At 53.6% G+C, this 18,281-nt stretch overlaps 4 protein-coding genes across 4 annotated transcripts; 2 read left to right on the forward strand and 2 right to left on the reverse strand.

The window, feature by feature from the left end:
- Positions 1 to 430: 430 nt before the first annotated feature.
- Positions 431 to 3,059, reverse strand: A1O7_04068 (uncharacterized protein; the record flags this gene model as incomplete). The annotated part of the gene is made up of 5 exons (XM_007758084.1): positions 431 to 2,050; positions 2,099 to 2,591; positions 2,644 to 2,751; positions 2,821 to 2,846; positions 2,943 to 3,059. 5 exons carry the CDS (start codon positions 3,057 to 3,059, stop codon positions 431 to 433), a joined length of 2,364 nt encoding a protein of 787 aa, XP_007756274.1.
- Positions 3,060 to 8,771: 5,712 nt separating this feature from the next.
- Positions 8,772 to 13,135, reverse strand: A1O7_04069 (condensin complex subunit 1; the record flags this gene model as incomplete). The annotated part of the gene is made up of 4 exons (XM_007758085.1): positions 8,772 to 8,948; positions 9,554 to 10,239; positions 10,306 to 12,824; positions 12,900 to 13,135. 4 exons carry the CDS (start codon positions 13,133 to 13,135, stop codon positions 8,772 to 8,774), a joined length of 3,618 nt encoding a protein of 1,205 aa, XP_007756275.1.
- Positions 13,136 to 13,662: 527 nt separating this feature from the next.
- On the forward strand, positions 13,663 to 15,145 carry A1O7_04071 (CDC7 protein kinase; the record flags this gene model as incomplete). Its single annotated transcript, XM_007758086.1, has 2 exons — positions 13,663 to 13,927; positions 13,980 to 15,145. The coding sequence occupies 2 exons, from the start codon at positions 13,663 to 13,665 to the stop codon at positions 15,143 to 15,145; spliced, it is 1,431 nt and encodes a 476-aa protein (XP_007756276.1).
- A 700-nt stretch (positions 15,146 to 15,845) lies between these two features.
- A1O7_04072 (uncharacterized protein) lies at positions 15,846 to 16,977 on the forward strand (the record flags this gene model as incomplete). The annotated part of the gene is made up of 2 exons (XM_007758087.1): positions 15,846 to 15,991; positions 16,098 to 16,977. The coding sequence occupies 2 exons, from the start codon at positions 15,846 to 15,848 to the stop codon at positions 16,975 to 16,977; spliced, it is 1,026 nt and encodes a 341-aa protein (XP_007756277.1).
- Positions 16,978 to 18,281: the final 1,304 nt, after the last annotated feature.

Here is an 18,281-nt window from a genome sequence, read left to right on the forward strand (position 1 = left end):
TCAGTCAGGCAGTCATTCCTTCATTCAAAGATTCAAGATCAAAGAAAGATGGCGATGGGAAGCGGGACGCAGGACATATCGGCGGGCGTGACCCGCGATCAATTTCCGATGAAAAAACAAGAGTCCTTTTGAAGTGACAAATCTTTTCGCTCACTGACCCTGTACGCCATGCTGTTGTGATCCTGCGCCTTTCGCGGCCAAATTGCAGGCCACTTCCCAACCCAAGTACGCCGTGAAAAAGGGCCCGGAGCAAGCCGTGCCCTAATGCGTGAATGCTACCATAACGCCGGTCGTGTGATTCGACAGCCCTTCCCGTCGCAAAAAGCTCAACGCCCCAAGTGGTATCGTATCAGAAAGTCAAACATCATCGTAAACGTCGTATCATCATAACCGCCTCGTTGTACAAAGCCCAAAGCACCGCAACGCCATTCTAAAAATGTGACAGCCGACTGCGTCCCTCCACGAGTCGGTACAAGACCCTTTCTGCCTCGTTCATGAGTCCTCCCAGGAAGAATGAAATCTTCTCGAGCCTGATGATTTCGAGCAGACCGTGTGTCCGCCCGAAGATCGCGGGGCTCAGGTGTAGTAAATCGTCAACCGTTTTGACGTTCGTGTTTTGCAAGTACTCGCGCATGTTGTACAGGGCATCGCCGTGGTCGAGCAAGGCCGGATGGACTGACGACAGACTGGAACTTCGTGACGGATTCGACGTGGGTTCGCTGACAATGGAAGAGTGTCCACTATTGTCGGATGCCGTGCGCGCAGTGAAGCCGTAAGCCCAACAGACCAGCGCAGCCAGATACATCGCCCACCCTTCATGAAGCATGTGGGTGTCATGAAATGAAACAGACAATTCCGTGTTCGTGGAGCCGGAAGATGAGAATTGGGTTCGGAGTCGGATCAATTGAGTAGCGTGCCACAGCGCCGCCCGGCTCTCACGGTTCGAGTCAACCCAGGCTCTCAAGCTGCGCTTGGCCCCCTGAAATTCCGCTTCGTTCTCGAGCTTCTTGCCCATGATCCAAGACTCGCCACTCACAACAAGAAGTTGCCGAATGGGAGTATTTTTGGCCATGTCCCTAGCATGGCGGTTGAAGATGAGCCGTGCTGCGGCTGTCCCAGACTGGTCATTTCGGGGCAAGAGTTGGTCCAAGGTTATGCCTGGGTTGTTGGCCAGGCTGACCTGGATCTGAAAGTAGTCCAGTCGCACTGAAGACGCTTTCTCTTTCTGAGACGAGCGACTCTTCGTGGGGCCAGTCGCATCCGACTCGCCGGCCATTTCGACCCAGTCTTCGATTGGGCTGGTTTCCCAAAGCTCCTCGGCGCATGGAAGGGAAATGTTCAGTCGCAGTCCTGCAGGCCCAAGCCGTCTAGGTCGCTCGTGGTGAATGATCGTCGCTGGTTGTTCGAACAAAGTGACTTGTTGAAGATCCAGCACGTTTGAAGCTTGCAGAATGCGTCTGCGGGTCTCGTGCTCTAGCCAGAACTTGTGCGCCCTCTGGATGTCGTCTGTCAAGCGCTCCTTTCGGAGAGTCCGGAAGACTGCCAGAGGATCTGTGGCAAGAGTCCGCCTGGCTTGATCAAGACTGGCAAAAAGTGATCGAAATCTTGCTGACATCTCAACTTCGACTCTCCTGGCACAGTACTTGCTCAGAATCTCAAGCAGGAAAACACACTGCAAGTCGGCCAATCTAGACCGAGAAGTGATGTTGTCTCTCCTCCTCAGAAGCTTGGTGGCAATCTCCAATAGGGTCAGAGAGTACATCTTCGCATCCGGTCGTGTGTCGTATTGTGAGCCAATTGCGACCATGGCACTAGCCAAGAGCGGGCTCGGTTTTGTGGGCAGGAAGGACGGTCGGTGTACGATGGGGAAGGAAGGATGGAAGTATTGCCAGTAGTGTTCCAGACAATCCCACCTTATAGTGTCGGAAAAACCGGCTGAGGGATCTCCTGGCTGTAGTCCAGTTGCAGTTGATAGTTCTCGTCGTATGACAGACCATTCGATTCCATCCAGGTCGGAGAGGGGTATTGGTAGGGTAGAGTCTGCAGGAGACTGATCAGCTTCAGTATACGCACCAAACCGATGACAAGGGGAACATACGGGAAGGTAGGATCCATCATCGAGCATAGTCGAAGGGAAATTGCTGGGAGGGCCAGAAGTGGGAGCCCAGGCATTCGGCATGTTTCCGCTGATCAAGGGAGAGGCCCCATTAGGGTCGAAAGTAACAGAAGACGAAGAAGAAATGCTCTGGCGATGAGGATATCGCCCATAGTACTCTGAGACGGGGGATTGGCTGCTCTCGGGTGTGTAGAAGATAGAATCATCTGAAGAAGGGAAACCAGGTACAAAGTGCATGGGCTGGCGTGCGAATCCGTTGAACGCTGGCGTTCCCAGGCTGTAACGATAGTCTTGTTGTGGATGAACGAGTGAACCGATAGAGAGACCACCAGAAGATGATCTGGGAGCACTTCGATCGCCTTGCGGGCTACTCATGACAGGAGCAGGCATCACAGATGATGCTTCTGAAGTGACAGCTATCTGCGCCATCGGATCCAGGTGTCCAGAGGCACTCTCCACTGCGCTCTCGAGATCACTGCGTAAGATATCAGAAGCTGAGTTGGGCCAGAGGATGAGGGGCTACTTACTGCCTCTCTTGATGCCGCTGGAGGAGATCCATTCGATGGAATGCCTTTCGACATCCAGGACGGGTGCAGGGGAACAATGCTTCGGGGTTATGGTTGAGCTCATGTCTCCTGTTCGATGGTCAGACGACGTGTCCGTGAGAATCATGCGGGTACGAGCCGTCCAGTAGTCAGACTTACCTCCTGTGCTCTGCCCGAGTGAAGACCTAATTATCCATTAGCCAGGTGTTCCCTTTTGGGGTCCAGACCAATGGTTAGGGCCTAGACGCTGGGGTCGCTGGATGCCTTTGGGGCAGACTTACCTTGCCACAACCGGGAAACTCGCACGCGTGAACGCGCTTGCCCTTCTTTGCCTTGCTGATGCGGCCGGTGGGCGTACACGACGGCGCGGCGTCGAGAGAAATAGACGACGTCCTCATGGTGGAAGAGCTCTCGCGGCGAGAGGAGGATCCTGGGACAACTCCTTCGACCGGTGAGTGAGGCGAGTCTGATACTATAGGTGATCGGCTCGAGGCAAACGTGTCCTGAGTAGGCGATCGGGCGGAAGATAAGGGTTGCGGGCTATTTCTTTGCCGGCGGCGTCGATCCTTGGCTGCTTGATCTGAAAGGAATGTAGTTGTTGCCTGCTGTTGAGGAAGGATTGACTCGGTGGACTCGGCGATGCCAGAGTGTCGAGGAAGTTGGGAACGCTTTTTTGGGGCCATGATGGAAGGTTGGGTATTGTATAGAAGATATAACTCTATACGAGGTGACCAAGAGGCCTGCGCCAAACGTTTCACGGTGGAGTCGTCGATAATGCTTGGAAGCCTCCGCCCCCTTCTGAGCCTCAAGCAAAGATTAAGCTTGTTTGAGGAATGGAGACGGGTGCGTGGGTTTCTGGAGGGAGGGTAGGTGTGATGAGGGAAATGACGACTTGGTGGTGGAAAGAGGGAGAGAGGCTAGGAGGATTAGACACTGCTCAGGACCTATCGCCAGGGCTATGTTGTGTATGGGCGGCCGAAGGCACGTGGTGGGGCCGGTCAAGAACAGAGGTGTAGGCGGACCGGATAGGCCAGATGTTATTCTTGTCCATAAGACTGGAGACAGGGCGAACAGAGCAGAAAACGGCGTGAAAGGTGGTGCTAGGCAGGTCGGTATGGAGATGGTCGGGACGCAGGAGCCAGGGTGAAATTAGTGACCATAACTTGTCTAGCAGGCGGGTGTAAGAGATGCGAGCGAGGTATAGAGGCCTCACGGACCAATAGGGACAGCGACGGCGGAGCGGCTGTGTACCGAGCATGAGGCTTTGGGCCAAGCGTGGCCCGTCCGACTCAAAATATAGAGTGCGTCTGATCAAGGGACGTTTGCGCAGCGATTGGAAGGGAGGAGAAGCAGCCGCGGATTCTGCTGACAAGGATGGAAAGCTATCGTGCGAGGGCACCGTAACTGGCACAGTCGTTGACGGTGAGTGGAGCGTCAGTGCCATTTTCCACGCGGTCGCAGGAGAAAAGAGAAGAATGGGAACTTTTGGAGGAGGGACCGAGCGTGTGGATCGGGCGACGGCAACGGCAACGTTGCAGGGAGACAGGCCAATCCGCCAATGGCAGCCTCCGAACCCCGTCATCCTTGAGCCTTTAGCTGCTGCGAGTGGTGAGATGGCTGTCAGATGCTGGTCAGGTTCGAGTGAATGGTACCTGAGGCCAACAGGCGGGAGCCGCCTGTCATTGGGCATCACGGTCGCCGTAATCCCTGAATAGCAGAAAATGCACGCTTAGCGGTTTCTATCGCGAGCGCGGCGCAGGCCGATTACACTAAGCCCAATACCGTCATGGCTGCTTCTATCTAAAGAGTCATATCATGCCATCTTAGGATAAGCGCCAAACACTGGCCAACCAACAATTGGCCAAGCCTCCCCTTACCTGGCACAGCTAAACGGGTGCTAAAAGAAGCTCTAGCCTAGCTTAGAATGGTTTCTGGCTGTTTAGGTGAGTCTGCCTTACCTGAGCACTAAAACAGCGGCCAGAGTCGCATCTTCAGGTGACAGTCCTGTTCATCAAGCTCACCCTCCCGTCATAATGCGAGAAAGCAGCTCCGTTAAACACCGATCCAGCTCTGTGCCGTGTGGAGCCCATGAATGCGAGGATGATCATCTCCGTCCCTGGCATTTCGAGCTCGTCATTTGCTTGGTTCGTACTCGCACGAGTAGCCCGAGGATCGCAAGCTCAATTCTCCGTCTTCCGATGACCTAGCCCAAGGTGGTACTGGCTACGACTCTTGAACCTCCACAAGCATGTCGTTCTAGGGGAAAGCAAGGATATCCATGTGTGGTTACCTGTGGTAGACCACGCTTTTTCTTGCGTGTTCGCAGACGCCGTCACATCACGTACTTCTGAGTGGATGGTCATGTTCTATCAATCTGTCATTGATCCACCATCCAGTAGGTTCAGCCAAGGACGTCGTGTACGAGTCCTCGTACACTTTGCGAACCATTGTGCAAATTGCGACATCACTTCGCGCTGTGAGATAGCATTCGGGGAATGGGTCTTCTGTCGAACGCTGCTGTACGAGGCTACCAGTGATAGACAGAGCCCGCGTGTCGCACAGATGAACGATCGTGCGTCCGACGGAGGTGCATAACTAGACCCCAGTCCATGCTCCTTCGGTGCCAGGTCCAGCTGGAGTACGAAGTATCTGCTGCAGGAACCTACAGCCTCAGTTTCACGTTTTCTCTGATATTGTGCCTGCGTAACAGCTCCGCCCGTCCGGTGTTGTTGTTCTGTACTCTATGTTGTTACATCCTTCTCGTACTGATCCCTGGTCACCCAGGACTGCACCTGCCGAGAACGCTACGCAATTTGCATGCAGATCACCGTTCGAGCTGGTGTGGTGTGCTCCTTCTGACCACCCTTGATCCTTCGCGGCAGCTTACCAAATCGGTGGCGGCCCGTGGGTTGATTACGTGCGGAAGGATTCGCACACCAGCCACTGCTCACGGTACTTTCGTAGTCAGCGCCACACTTGACTACTTGTCTGTCCGTTGGGGCTGGTGGCTGGTGACTGTGGCACCCCTTGCGAATTTGTCTGATTCTGACAAACAAATCTGAGAGGGAAGCGAACTCAGTGAGGCCTGAGTGAGGCTGGAGCGCAGAGACATGGGCTGCCGGGCGTTGGGTTGATCCTGCCTCCAGCCTCAGTTCATGCTCTCAAAACTTTCCCTCTTAAGAATGTGTTGACACCGCTCCGTGGACGAGCTGGTGACGGAGTCAGTTGCTGAACAATCATAACGTGAGAGTATCCACGTCGACTCCCTTTGTCCCTGGGCCAGGCATCAAGGTTGCAACCTTCGTCATTCAACCAACGCTCCCAGGTCGCGAGAAGAGGACGCTGCTCTCACGGCATCGCTAAGGTCCCTCATTTGTCAAGTCGCTTACTTTCATATGCCCCTTTCTCCTGCGTGCAATGGTAAAGTCTACTGTGGTAGATTCTTCAGCAGACTCCAATACCAGTGCCGCCTGACATGTTTGCAGACGTGGAATCACACGGCCACTCCAACTCTATTGATCCTACCAATTCCTGAAGCGGCACGGGCGTCCATGTCTGCGGGTCGCCATCACGTGTTGTCCACTTAATCAACTGCTCTGTCGCGCGCCAGCGTTTCAAAACACGCCTCTTCCCCGCCCGAACAACGGTTTCAGAAAGTTTGAGCGAGAAACTCCTCGCGTCGCCATGCCCTTTCACTGTCCAGCTTCCCACATCGTTTCCACATGTTCAGATGATCTGCAAGCCGCATGGCTCCGAGCACAAAGGAGAACGCGTGCCGTCCCTCCACAACGCTACCCGTCCAATTGACCGCCGCATCCCCATTACTCGAAGGAGAACGGTCTCTGACATGGCGCATGTCGGTTCGTCCTCAGATGCAAGCCCCCTGACCAGGTCAAACCCCTCCGGTGCCTCGAGACCTGACAGGTGTCATGGTCCTCAGCAGCCGCTATTGCAGGAGCAAATGTTCCAATGCCTCGTTATGGTCTAGTCTGACCTGAAGAAACCCTCAAAGTTATTCTACGTGTTCCAGAATATGGCCAGGCCGGGAGTCGTTCTTGCTTCTTCCAACTCTGAGGATCATAGAACGTGCAGCCTAACCATGGTCGTACGGTTATGTCGCCGCAGCCACAGACGGCACGGAGTAAAGCTGCATCTGGGTGTAGTCTCTGCCGCCTTGGCTATCAGCAATGCAGGTGAATCCGTGAACACTGCAATTGAGTTTCTATCATGCACGATTGAGCGTAGCTTCGTACAGACTAGGTTTGATACACGACTCGGTAACCGGGTCACTGAAAGAAACGGGTATCCCATCCGCACCGGTCCTGCACAACATCAACAACCTACACAGTACGTAAGCGATTAACAGCGCCCTCTACGAGTAGGATTCGACTTTACACGACGGTAAAGGCCTAAATGCTGGTTCTGGGACACACTCCGCGATTGCTTAAGTCTAACCCAATCGAGGTCTATCCCGAAGAGCGGAGAAGCAGACGCAAAAGGACTGTCGCCGACGCAGATCTGACCCGATAACCTTAACAAGACCTCCTCAAACGTGGCACGGCTCGGTACACTGTGGCAAACGGGTATGTTCTCCGTAGATGCGAGTAGCTATGCGCCAAACGCCAAACGCCTGCGGATCCAGCAAATCCGTGCCCACCGCTTCACATAACTTATGCAAGCAGCCGCCCGTGTTTGACGGCTCCGGGACAAGTGATGGAAGCAGACGTGTCGCCCGGGTTTTGGAAGCAAGCCACTTACCCACCACTTCCGCTGCTGCAGTGAATGCTAACAGAGCCTATCTCTCGGTCGTCTAGCCATGCTCAGTACCGTGCATGTGGGTTTGAATCTCTGTCATGGCACGCCAGTGGGAAGCAACGCTAACGCGCGGCAGCCTCGTCCTCGGGATGTTGTGAGGATATGGTATCTGCGCCGTACAGAGTATTTGCTAAGCCGCTCACGCGGGCCTTCGTGAGGAAATGGCAATTCGCCCGTACGCACTATTTACGAAGCAGCGAGGCAGCACACACGGGACGACGTGAGGAGATGGTATCTCCCCCGTACACACTATTGCTGAGCGACTCACGTTGGCCTTTACGAATACACACAACTTCTGGGATCACCTATTTCGGCCGTTTGCCCGCAAATGAAACGGTTCGATTCCCGCAATGAGGGATCAAGGCCCGCGAAATCTTGCCGCCAAGCTCGATCAACTCGAGGATCAAGTGGTTTCCTCATCTCTACCTCCTTGCCCGACTGGTTCCAATTTTTTGGAGGCGTTTCCAGAGACTCTGAACAACAACGAGAATAATGTGCAGCTCACGGCAAGAGACCCCGCAGAACAAGACAGAGTATCACGCGCATGTTCCGAGCGTTGCTTGCTCATACCTACCGGGAGGCCCTTGCTATCGCCACTACTACACACCAAATGGAGTTATTCCCCAGTCGAGCGAAGCCGTGAGACTTGGACGTTCTCCTTACATATAGGCCATCGCGATGAATGTCTTGGAACGAGAGACGAAAGCCTCCTGGATCACCTCTCTCAACCGTCTGCCCGCCGATGACATGATTCGTTTCCCGCAAAGAGAGACCAAGCTCCGCGAAATCTTACCGCCACGCACCAAATGGGGTGGGTTCCCCAGTCGCGCGAAGCCCGTGACTCCTGCCCGTTTCCTTGCATGCAGGGCCATCACGACGAGTTATCTTGGGAACGAGAGAATGTGAGCCCCGCGCCGGACGGCCTTGCCCTCAAAAGGGGGACAAGAACAAGCAGAGTGGGGATGATCAGGCCCGTCTTTCGTCTCCTTATGTCGAGGTCCTTTGGTTGGGACTTGTAACAGATACACCCTGCACGAGCATCACTCATTGAAAGGTAAGAACCAGTACGCGAAATATCTTCAACGGTAATTTCCCTTTCAAGCCGCCTGGCTGGAGAAGACGGAACAAGTCAGGACAGACACCACTGTCCCAACCCATCGCACTGATCCAGAACCAAGCATGACATAAGCAGCGTAAAGTGGTACATAGCCGCAACCCACAACATCGTTTTCGTATCCTCGTAACCATTGACTCTTTGAGTCTGGAGGTCGCCTTCCATTTTAAATCACCAAGGCTCAAGCCTCTATCCCAACCTCAACAACGCGATACCCTTCCTGCACCTTCTTGGCTATCTCCTCATTCTTATGCTGCAGTAGGGACAACGCATACGCGGTATCGTCCCACTGTCGCTTGTTCGCGCACCGGTTAAGTCGCGCCGCGAGCTTCTCGGCCAAGTTTTTGGCGTGTTTATCCTGCGTGCAGCCATGTCAGCATATCGGAGAGTGGGAGATGAGGGATGTGATGATTATTTTGCCAAGACCGCGTCGGCGACCATCGGAAAGACCAGGCGGAAGAGGCACAAATGTCGCACAAGCAAGCAAGCAAGCAAGCAAGCAGAGACCCCGATCCACGAGCTTCGATTCCCGATCCTACGCGCACAGTCGAAAAAGGGAGCATATAGCCCTTGGCCAGGACTCCAAGTGTGTCATCCTGGATGCTGACTTAAGAGGCCAAAACCGTCGACGGCCAAGCTTCCCAGGTGGTCACCCACCTCAGAACTGACTGACCGGCCAAAAAACAATCAACAGCCAGGATTCCCAAGTGGTCACCCACCTTAGTACTAACTGACCGGCATGTGGCTTAAGTACGGCTGAGCGAACGGGAAGCCCTGTTTTCCACATCCTATGGTCGATTGCGAAGGACAAAGTGGTGATGAAACTAATGAGCGGCGGATATCGCTCCTCCTCTGCTTGCTTGCAATGTGCGTTTTCGTCCAGCTTGTACCTAACTGCTTCCGCGCAATCTTTTCGAGGTCGCCTGCATATGCGGTCAGCGGAGCGAGGTCTGAGTCACGTACCTTTTCAATAAAGCCACACAAGAACTTGAGGATCCTCTTGACAGCCTCCTCCTCCATTACACCGCCCTCCAGCGGTCCTTCTTGCGTGAGAACACTAAACATGTCCACGAACTGATTGTACACGGCGTTGTCTTTTGTTGCTAACTCCGAGAAGAACATCCTTGCCAGATCAGCAATCTTCTTGTCCCCGTCTTCGAGACATTTGGCCATCTCGCCAAGTTGACCCTTGACCTTGACCTGGCCGGCAAGGATCAGGAATGTAAGGGTCATAAGACAAGTACGCTTGACAGATTCGTCCGCATCATTGAGGCGGCGGTACAGGAAGTCGGTGTTCTCGTCGATGAGGTGGTTGAAGCATACAGCCATGTCACCTAGTGCGATAACGGCGTTGGATCGCACTATGGGGTCAGTGGACCGTTCGAGAATGGTGATCAGGAGCGGGAGGTTCTTTTCGCAGTACTCGGCACTCACGCACATAAGCTTAGCGAGACACAGTGTGGCTTGAGCTTGAAGATTGCGGTCTTTGTATGCGGTGTTGTTGGCACAGATTTCTGTTACCAATGGTCCGAAGTTGGCGAGTAGTGAACTGGGGCCGTACAGCAATTCGCGTTCGCGGATGTGGGCAATGGCTTCAGTAAAATCGTCTTCGGTCGTACCCCCGATTAGGTCCAACTCGTCTTTCTCGTCTTCGTTTTGCTTCTCTGCAAGCACTTCTTCGGCTGCAGTCTTCTTCCGTCTGGCTGAAGTGGGACCTGACGAATTCTCCGGCGAGGGATTTGAGACTGACTTATCCTTTTCCTGTTGTTGTTTCCGGCGCTTGAAATCAAGTTCGCACAGCTCGAGATGCACGATTTGCTTGACAGCGATATGGCCAACAGCAAACAATAATTGCGAAAGTGCAAGCGAGGGCTTCTCCTGCTTCGCATGTGCGGGTTCTGGCTCTTGTGCCTCGTTTTCTGGGTTGACAACGTCCTCTTCTCCATCAACGTCCATTGCATCGGGTTCGGGAGAAGGTGTTCTCGACATGGATTTCAGGTCTTTTGTCTGCTGAAAAACGAGTCGGGTCTTCTGCCTAACTACCTCTGAGCACAAGACATCTGGATGGTCGGACAGGACGTAGATTGCACTGATGGCTTGTTCTGCCATGCCGTACCAGTCTTTGCTAGGCGAAGTAGTTAGAAGTATGGATGCGAGCATACGCAACACTTCGTGGTTGTTGGGCATTTTTGCCAGACCTCCAGTAGTCTTTTCTTGAGCCTTTTTGGCAGTTGGAATCATGCGTCGAAGCGCGACGCAAGTGAACTTGGCGAGCACAAGATCTGCCCGGCCCAGCAGTCCTAGACCAACTCGAAGCATCGTGTCCATCTCCTTCACGACGACGTCCGGACTGGCGAGAGCAATCATACCCAGCACAATGATGGCTCCTCTTCTCTGCGCTCTGGAAATTTCCTTGTTGACGCCATACACCTGCCACAGCTTGGAGACCACCAGGTCCGAGATGTGGCCCGCCCTGAACATTGTGCTTAGCAGTTGTTCAAGCGACGTCAATTCCGCAGGCGTAGCTCCAAACGTCAGACTGATCATATTCCTTGCGATGAAGTTGGCGGCATCGTTGGCCGTGAATGTCTCTGGAGCATCAAAGAAGAGGTTCTTATAGTTGTCGATCAGGTGCGTTTGGACACCCTTCCCTTCGTCACTGTTCCCTTTGGTCCAGATCAGTCGCAGCATGCGTCGGATACCTCTTCGAGCTGTTTCAACCTTGAACGCATCGATAGTGACAAAGAAGTCCATCACGTCGATCACTTCTGTCTTGTTGGGTGATGACAATAGCTGAACTGCAATCTCTGATGCTTCATGAATGATATCGATGAATCTCAGAGCTTCGAGGTAATATTTTCGAGTCAACTGGAGTTTGCCGATGGCCTCAGACGTCACAACGTCCTCCTGGGCCTTTTTGAGAGCAGCGATTTGTTCCTCTTCAGTCATCCCCTTTGGCTCGACTTCGGCTTGAGTAGCTTCGTCAAGAAGTTCTTGGTCGACCGGCTCTTCGCCAGCAGCTGTCCGTGCCAGCCCAGGCGAGTCTGGTGGCGGCTTTAAAGCGTCCAGCTCTCTTTCGACTACTTCGAGTCTTTCCGTCCAGTCGCTATGTGACAATTGGCCCCCGTGCATCAAGCTGAAGGGATGAGAAGACACCAGTTTCTTCAGCAGCTTGATCGCGTTGCGTCGGACATTGCTGCTTTTGTCTTGTAGGCTTTGCATAGCAAGTTCGGCGGCATTTTGTCTCCTCTTAGGAAACTTCTGCTCCAAGTCGCATATCTTGGTCAGCACCTGCATTGTCCGGACTCTGCAAAATGGTGCCGTGTCGAGAAAACGCTGTTCGAGAGTATCGAAGAACGCATTGATCTGGATCTTGGTGGTCTCGCTCTTCTCCTCTTGCTTGCTCAAGTCCGCAAGCAGATTACCGCAGACTTCAATAACCGCACATCTCAGGACATGTGATTCGCTGTCCAGGAACTTGGCCAGAAGACCCATCTCTTTAATGACCAGTCTTGGCTCCAGCTCTGAAAGTTTGACGATGAATGCCGACACCGACTTCGGACCTTTGGTGTCATTCTGACTGAACTCCTTTGCAGCCAGCTCTCTGAGAATCTCGGCTGATAGGTGAGGGTAATCGTATTGTTCCGACAAGATGTGCAGAAACTCTGCCATGGGCTCCGACAGGTGTTCGAAGTAAGTAAGATTCTGGACGATGGATGTTTGTGCCCCTAACGCATGACCGTGATGCTTTACAGCGACACAGAGCACCTTGAAGCAGAACATGCGGACTGCTGTGACTTTGACCCTAGCCTCGCTTTCCATGATCAGGTACACAGACCTTGTGAATAGGTTGATGAACGTATCGCGATCGGAGGTCGTTTGAAAGACGCGATTCAACTTCAGTTTCATCACCCGGCACATGACGTCCATAGAGCTCTGTATCTGATTAGATGAATCCCATTTTTCGTCTTTGGAAGTCGACTTTGACTTTGCTCCCTTGCCGCCTCTTCTTGCTGTAGCCGTCGTTGACTTTTCCAGCGCTTTCGTCTCGACGGCCGATATGGACCATTGGAGGAGAAAGCCGTACATTTCCAGCAAACGCTTGTGTTGGTGCAGGGTCTCCTGCTCATCGTTCTCAATGTCATGGTTCGCAACGTCCGCTGCGGTCGACAAGCCCGAGACAACGAGGTGTAAGATCTTGCTCAATAACTGGGGAGATAGGGCTGGAGCTTGTCTGGAGACATGGAATAGTTCAGTAGGATATTCCTGAGGAAGATGGGGATCGCGGGAGGCAGGGAAAGACACATACTTTAATAGAAACTGTAAGGTATCGAACGCCGAACTTTTTGACAGCCCCTCCGGGTTCTCTGTAATAACATCTATCACGGGTTCCAGCACACTGTCCACCAGGGCTAATGTGAGGCTCTCAGGGTCATTTTCGCAGTCAAGCAGGTCCGACGCTGCCTCAGGAGTTGGGATCGTGGTCGCATCACTCAGATACAGCTTCAGCGACTCATTGATGTCGAAATCCACTTGGTCGTCCATGCTTGGGATTGTCGATGTCGTCGCTGCGGAGTGTCGCTGGTCAACGTGAATGCATATGGGACTGTGTTGATTGAGTCCGGCAGAAACGGAAGGCAATTTTCGCAACCTTCACTGTAGACCCATTGTTGCACGGCGACCTCCCCAACCCATCAACGTCGCTTTTCAATTGCGTCGGAACCAAGGTCGAGGCTTGACCAACCTGCCTGCGACCAGTTGGCCGTGGTGTGTTGTTGACGAATTTCCCGAAGCGTGTTGGCGGATATGCCCCACATATAAACAACAACGAGAGCAGCGCCATGAAATTACGACAGGGCGCCAGAGGCGTTCTTAAGAGCCTCCGCCCAAAACAACACAATTCTACGCGAGCAAAGGGTTCCAGAACCCCAAATACACGTTACAATGTCGCGTTGACTGACCCTCGAGGAGGCGATACAACTGACGAAGACGAGGAAGACAAAACGCGTCATCGGGAGGAGGCACGTCGGCCCGCAGCAGGCAAGCACCGACAGAGAGACAACAATAGCAACATGGCCCAGACTGCAATCGCCATCCATGAGGACCCTCAATACGACCTCTCGACAGATCAAGCTGAGACAGACATGGCTCAACCCGACTACTCTGAAGAGGGTGATTCTCAGGGCGAAGGCGAGGATGACGGCGACTCCATGGCGGAGTCATCCGACGAAAGTGAAGATGAAGTCGACGAGACTGTCGTTGAGGACATGCGCCGGTTGGAAGAAAGTTTCAAGGGCATATCTCAGAAATACAGGCTGATCAACCGCATTGGTGAAGGTAGGTACCAGAATCATGCTTGTCTTCACGTCGTTGCTGACCTATAATACAGGTACATTCTCTACCGTGTATAAAGCCGAGCAACTCACGCCCCCGGCCGACCTAGACCAGGAGAATGACGATCCTATGGAAGAGTCCGAGGCAGAGATGCCCGCTGCGAAGAGGCGGCGGACCCGGCGCAAAGCTCAGATTGTGGCATTGAAGAAGATATACGTGACGTCCTCGCCTCATCGCATCATGAACGAGTTGGAGCTGCTGCACGAGTTGCGGCACTCGCCCTACATATGCCCGCTCTTGACAGCCTTCCGTCACCTGGATCAGGTGGTTGCAGTGCTGCCATACTTCCGACACTTGGATTTCCGTCTCTACTACCGAGACTTTCTCATCAACGATATGCGGCATTACTTCCGCTGTCTTCTCCATGGCCTTCGACACGTCCACCAGGCCGGCATCCTCCACCGCGACATCAAGCCCACCAACTTTCTGTACGACAATGCTCGCAGGTCAGGTGTACTCGTCGACTTTGGCCTGGCCGAGCGCCAGGGGACCGACTGGCAACCCTGTCTTTGTCAAGAGTCAGGTCATAGGAGGCGAGAGAGGTTCATGAATTCCTATGCTGTCCAGCTTTTGCAGTCTACACAAGATCTGCAGTCGCAAAGCTACCCTAAGAACGATAGCCGACCTTCACGGAGAGCCAACAGAGCAGGAACACGTGGCTTCCGAGCACCAGAAGTCCTGTTCAAATGCACCTCCCAAACTACGAAAATCGACATTTGGTCTGCCGGCGTGATCCTCCTTACGCTCCTGGCACGACGCTTCCCATTCTTCAACAGTGCTGACGACGTTGACGCTATGATAGAGATGGCGTCCATTTTTGGAAGGAAGAAAATGCAAGGCGTCGCGGGAATGCATGGCCAGGTCTTCGAGACAAACATAGAGACTGTTGGCGAGCGTGGCTTTAGCTTCGAGAAGATCATTCTCTGGGCTAGTTGCCGAGAAAGAACGTCCGACACTCTCCGGAGGGGCGAAGAACAGGCTGTCGAGTTCCTCCATGGGCTGCTCGAGCTCGACCCGCACAAGCGCTGGAGTGCAAAGGAGGCGTTGCATCATCCGTTCTTCACGGAACCGGTCGAAGACGAAGATGAGCGGGAGGAGAGAGAAGCTCATGAGGCCATGATGGAGGAGGAGGAGGAGGAGGAGAGGAGACGGCGTCGCTGAATTGTGCATATGGCCCGGGTCAGCTCTGGAGTCAGCGGTTGGGTGCGTTTGAATGATGCATTCTCAGCAAGGAGTTGGTGAGAGATTTGTATTACTAGCATCTTATACCCCGAAGGCACTGTGATGTTGTTCTGCTTACTGATTATTGAGTTGAGTCGCTCATGATATGGTACACCCGCTGTCTTAGAAGCAAAGAGAAGGACAAGATAGCTCTCTAGAGTACAGACACACAAGAGCAATCTAATGTTGTTGTACAGAATACCTTGTGCCTATCGCCGACGCTCGTGATAGATTGAATAGGACACTAGCCGAGAGCCGCTCATGGTGACGAGGTGGCTTGGGTGGTTCAACTGAAGGGCATTCGCTACAGTATCATTGTCGCTTGAGATCAATGACATGCATGATAAGCGACGTTGCAGAGTGCGCGTGTCAAATGAAGTTTTCGTCGACACCAACAAGTATCCTAGCGTTTGACTAACTCCCTACGTTGCTCGGACTCCCTCGACGGTAGTCATAGCAAATGCCCATGAAAGGGCGTGTTCAATCCACAGCTTCTGTTATCCACCGAATGACTCAGCAGGTCAAGCACCAGAGATACCATTCTGCAATCTCATCTATCCGCTCAAAGTCAAACTTGACCGAGAAGCATCCTCTATCGAACAGCCAGACCTCAAAGGGGCTCAGAGCTTCAATGGCAACGATGTCCGCGACGATATCAGCATCACTCTCAGAGAAACGTACAAGGCGAAAACCGAAGCGCTTCGCGCCTCTGAACCCTGACGTCCAGCACGATCCTCACCTCCCCAGATTGAAAGGAATTATATTCGACGTCGACGGCACATTATGGTAAGTTCTTTCGCTAGCCCCAGCGAGGTGTAGAAGAGCAGATGCATACTATGTCCGACAACAATCCCCAAGAGAACTCTATTGATGCCTGTGTTCGGCCACCCAGCCTCCCGCAGAATTACATGTTCAAAGAGATGCGCCAAGCACTGGATATCCCACGATCAGTCGACATCCTTGACCACGTCCGCTCGTTGTCCAACGAACCCGACTGTAATCCCCCTTCGAGCGCTCATTCAACTCTTCCAGAACGGTCACCTCAATCCTCGACGGACACCTCTCAGCCACCTTCTGCGGACCTACTTTCGCCAGCCCTCCCCGACACTACGACCGATATATCCTCAGGCGGAGAGACTGCTGCCGCGGGCGCGTCTTCGTTGGCGTCCTCGCCGGCATCACAGCAATCCAGTCCGCAATCCCGCGCCGTGGCGGCAATTCAATCTATTGAACGTAAAGCAATGACTTCGCAACGGCCTCAACCAGGTCTCCAGTCGCTCATGTCCTACCTTCAGCGACGAAATGTGCGCAAAGGAATTTGTACACGCAATTTCCCCGCCCCGGTCCATCACTTGCTGGACAGTTTCCTGCAAGGCGAGGAATTCGGGACGTTTGAACCGATCATCACGCGCGACAGCGAGGGTGTGGCTCCCAAGCCGAGTCCCGAGGGAATGTGGCGGATCGCGGAACACTGGGGCCTACACACAGAAGACCAGGATGGACTGGTAGAGTACATCAAGGCCAACGGCGAGGGCGGAGAAGGGGAGTTTGATCCTTTGGAATTGGCAAAACGGTATCTGGGAAGCGGATTGATCATGGTGGGGGATAGTCTTGATGATATGGCGGCTGGGTATAGAGCTGGGGCGGCTACGGTGTTGCTTGTCAACGACGAGAACCAGGACTTGGCGCGCCATGAGTACACTGGGAGGAGTGTGCGGCGGTTGGACGAGCTGATTGGGATTCTTGAGAATGGGTTCTCAGAGGACGCTTGACAGAATACATACCGTAATGCATCCTCTTGCACCGCGTTTGGGGCGTGCCGGCATTCTTTCAACGGCCAGCATGGCTGAGGGGAATGATGGATAATCTTGTGCTTGGCAGGGAGGTACTTTGATGTACCAGTCGCTACGGCTCAGCTCTGAATCAATAGATGATGGCGGTTGATGGTCTTCCTGGCTCCGTGGTGAAGTTCGAAAGTTTGGCCTTTGTGCGTAAAAGCAGCAGAAAACCTTAGGACGGATTGTAGCGAGAGCCTCCTTCTGGCGCCATTGAATGAGTAACAGAGAACCTGTCTATCATCGCGGCAGCTTGGTCACAAGTTTGTCCCGCAGAACCTCGATCAGTGACGTGCGGCGAATCCGTCGGCCTCAACAACGGCAAGGATAGCACCTATGGAGTACTGCGTAACGGAGCAGGGAGCCTCAGTACTCTACACGCCTGATGCAAGCACCTATCCGCGCACGTGGCAGCGAGCCTCAGACTTGGTCTGTGGCTGGAAGCGATGAAGCACAGCATGGAGGGCGGCCGTTGCGCAGCATTTGTGGTACAATCTTTCGCCGTGATGTGCATGAATATTGGGTAACAGACCGAGTCTTGAAAGCGATTCGCAGAGTCCAAGTTGATGTGTTGGCACGCTCATACGGCAACATTCGCACACGAGGTTGTGGGCGACGAATGAGAACCTGAGGCAAGACAGTCGCTGCAAGCCTGAAACTGTTTGTCACAAGCGGTCGCCCGTGCAACCAAAGTATCTTGAGCCTCTGACACGAGCTGAGCCGTTGGTGGCGGGCCCCGAGGGTGGGTTGCGGATGGCGGATGGCGGATGGCGGCAAAGGCCCGCCCAAAGTTTAGCGGGAGACCATTTGTCCAGCCAACCGCCTTTTCGGAGGTGTTGAGGACTCTTGAACTGGAGATATCTCACTCTCGTCGTATTTGCACGGTCCACGTTGCCACAAACCAGGAGGCGGTCAACGAGTGACGTGACAGATAGCAGATGACGGGAGAAGAAGCCAGTAGAGGAAGAATCACAAGCATTTCCAGGTGACTTTGCCCGTATGCATATCCTGCACCAAGGCATGGCCAATGGGTGTGGAAGGATAGCTACGAGCAGGGGAAGCAGCACCTCGTACCTACAGTGGTTGTCCAAACAAGGGGGCAAACCTGATAATCACAGCGCTCAGCTGGCTGCGAAAGAACTCTATCGTACGCAGTAAAGCCGGGTTATCTGAGAAGTGATGAGAGCACGTTGCATTGAAGATCTGTGCGAGGGAGCTTGGGCGTCGCTCATCGAAAAGCC

Source organism: Cladophialophora yegresii (assembly GCF_000585515.1).
Source record: "Cladophialophora yegresii CBS 114405 chromosome Unknown aczIN-supercont1.3, whole genome shotgun sequence".
Lineage (NCBI taxonomy): Eukaryota > Fungi > Ascomycota > Eurotiomycetes > Chaetothyriales > Herpotrichiellaceae > Cladophialophora > Cladophialophora yegresii.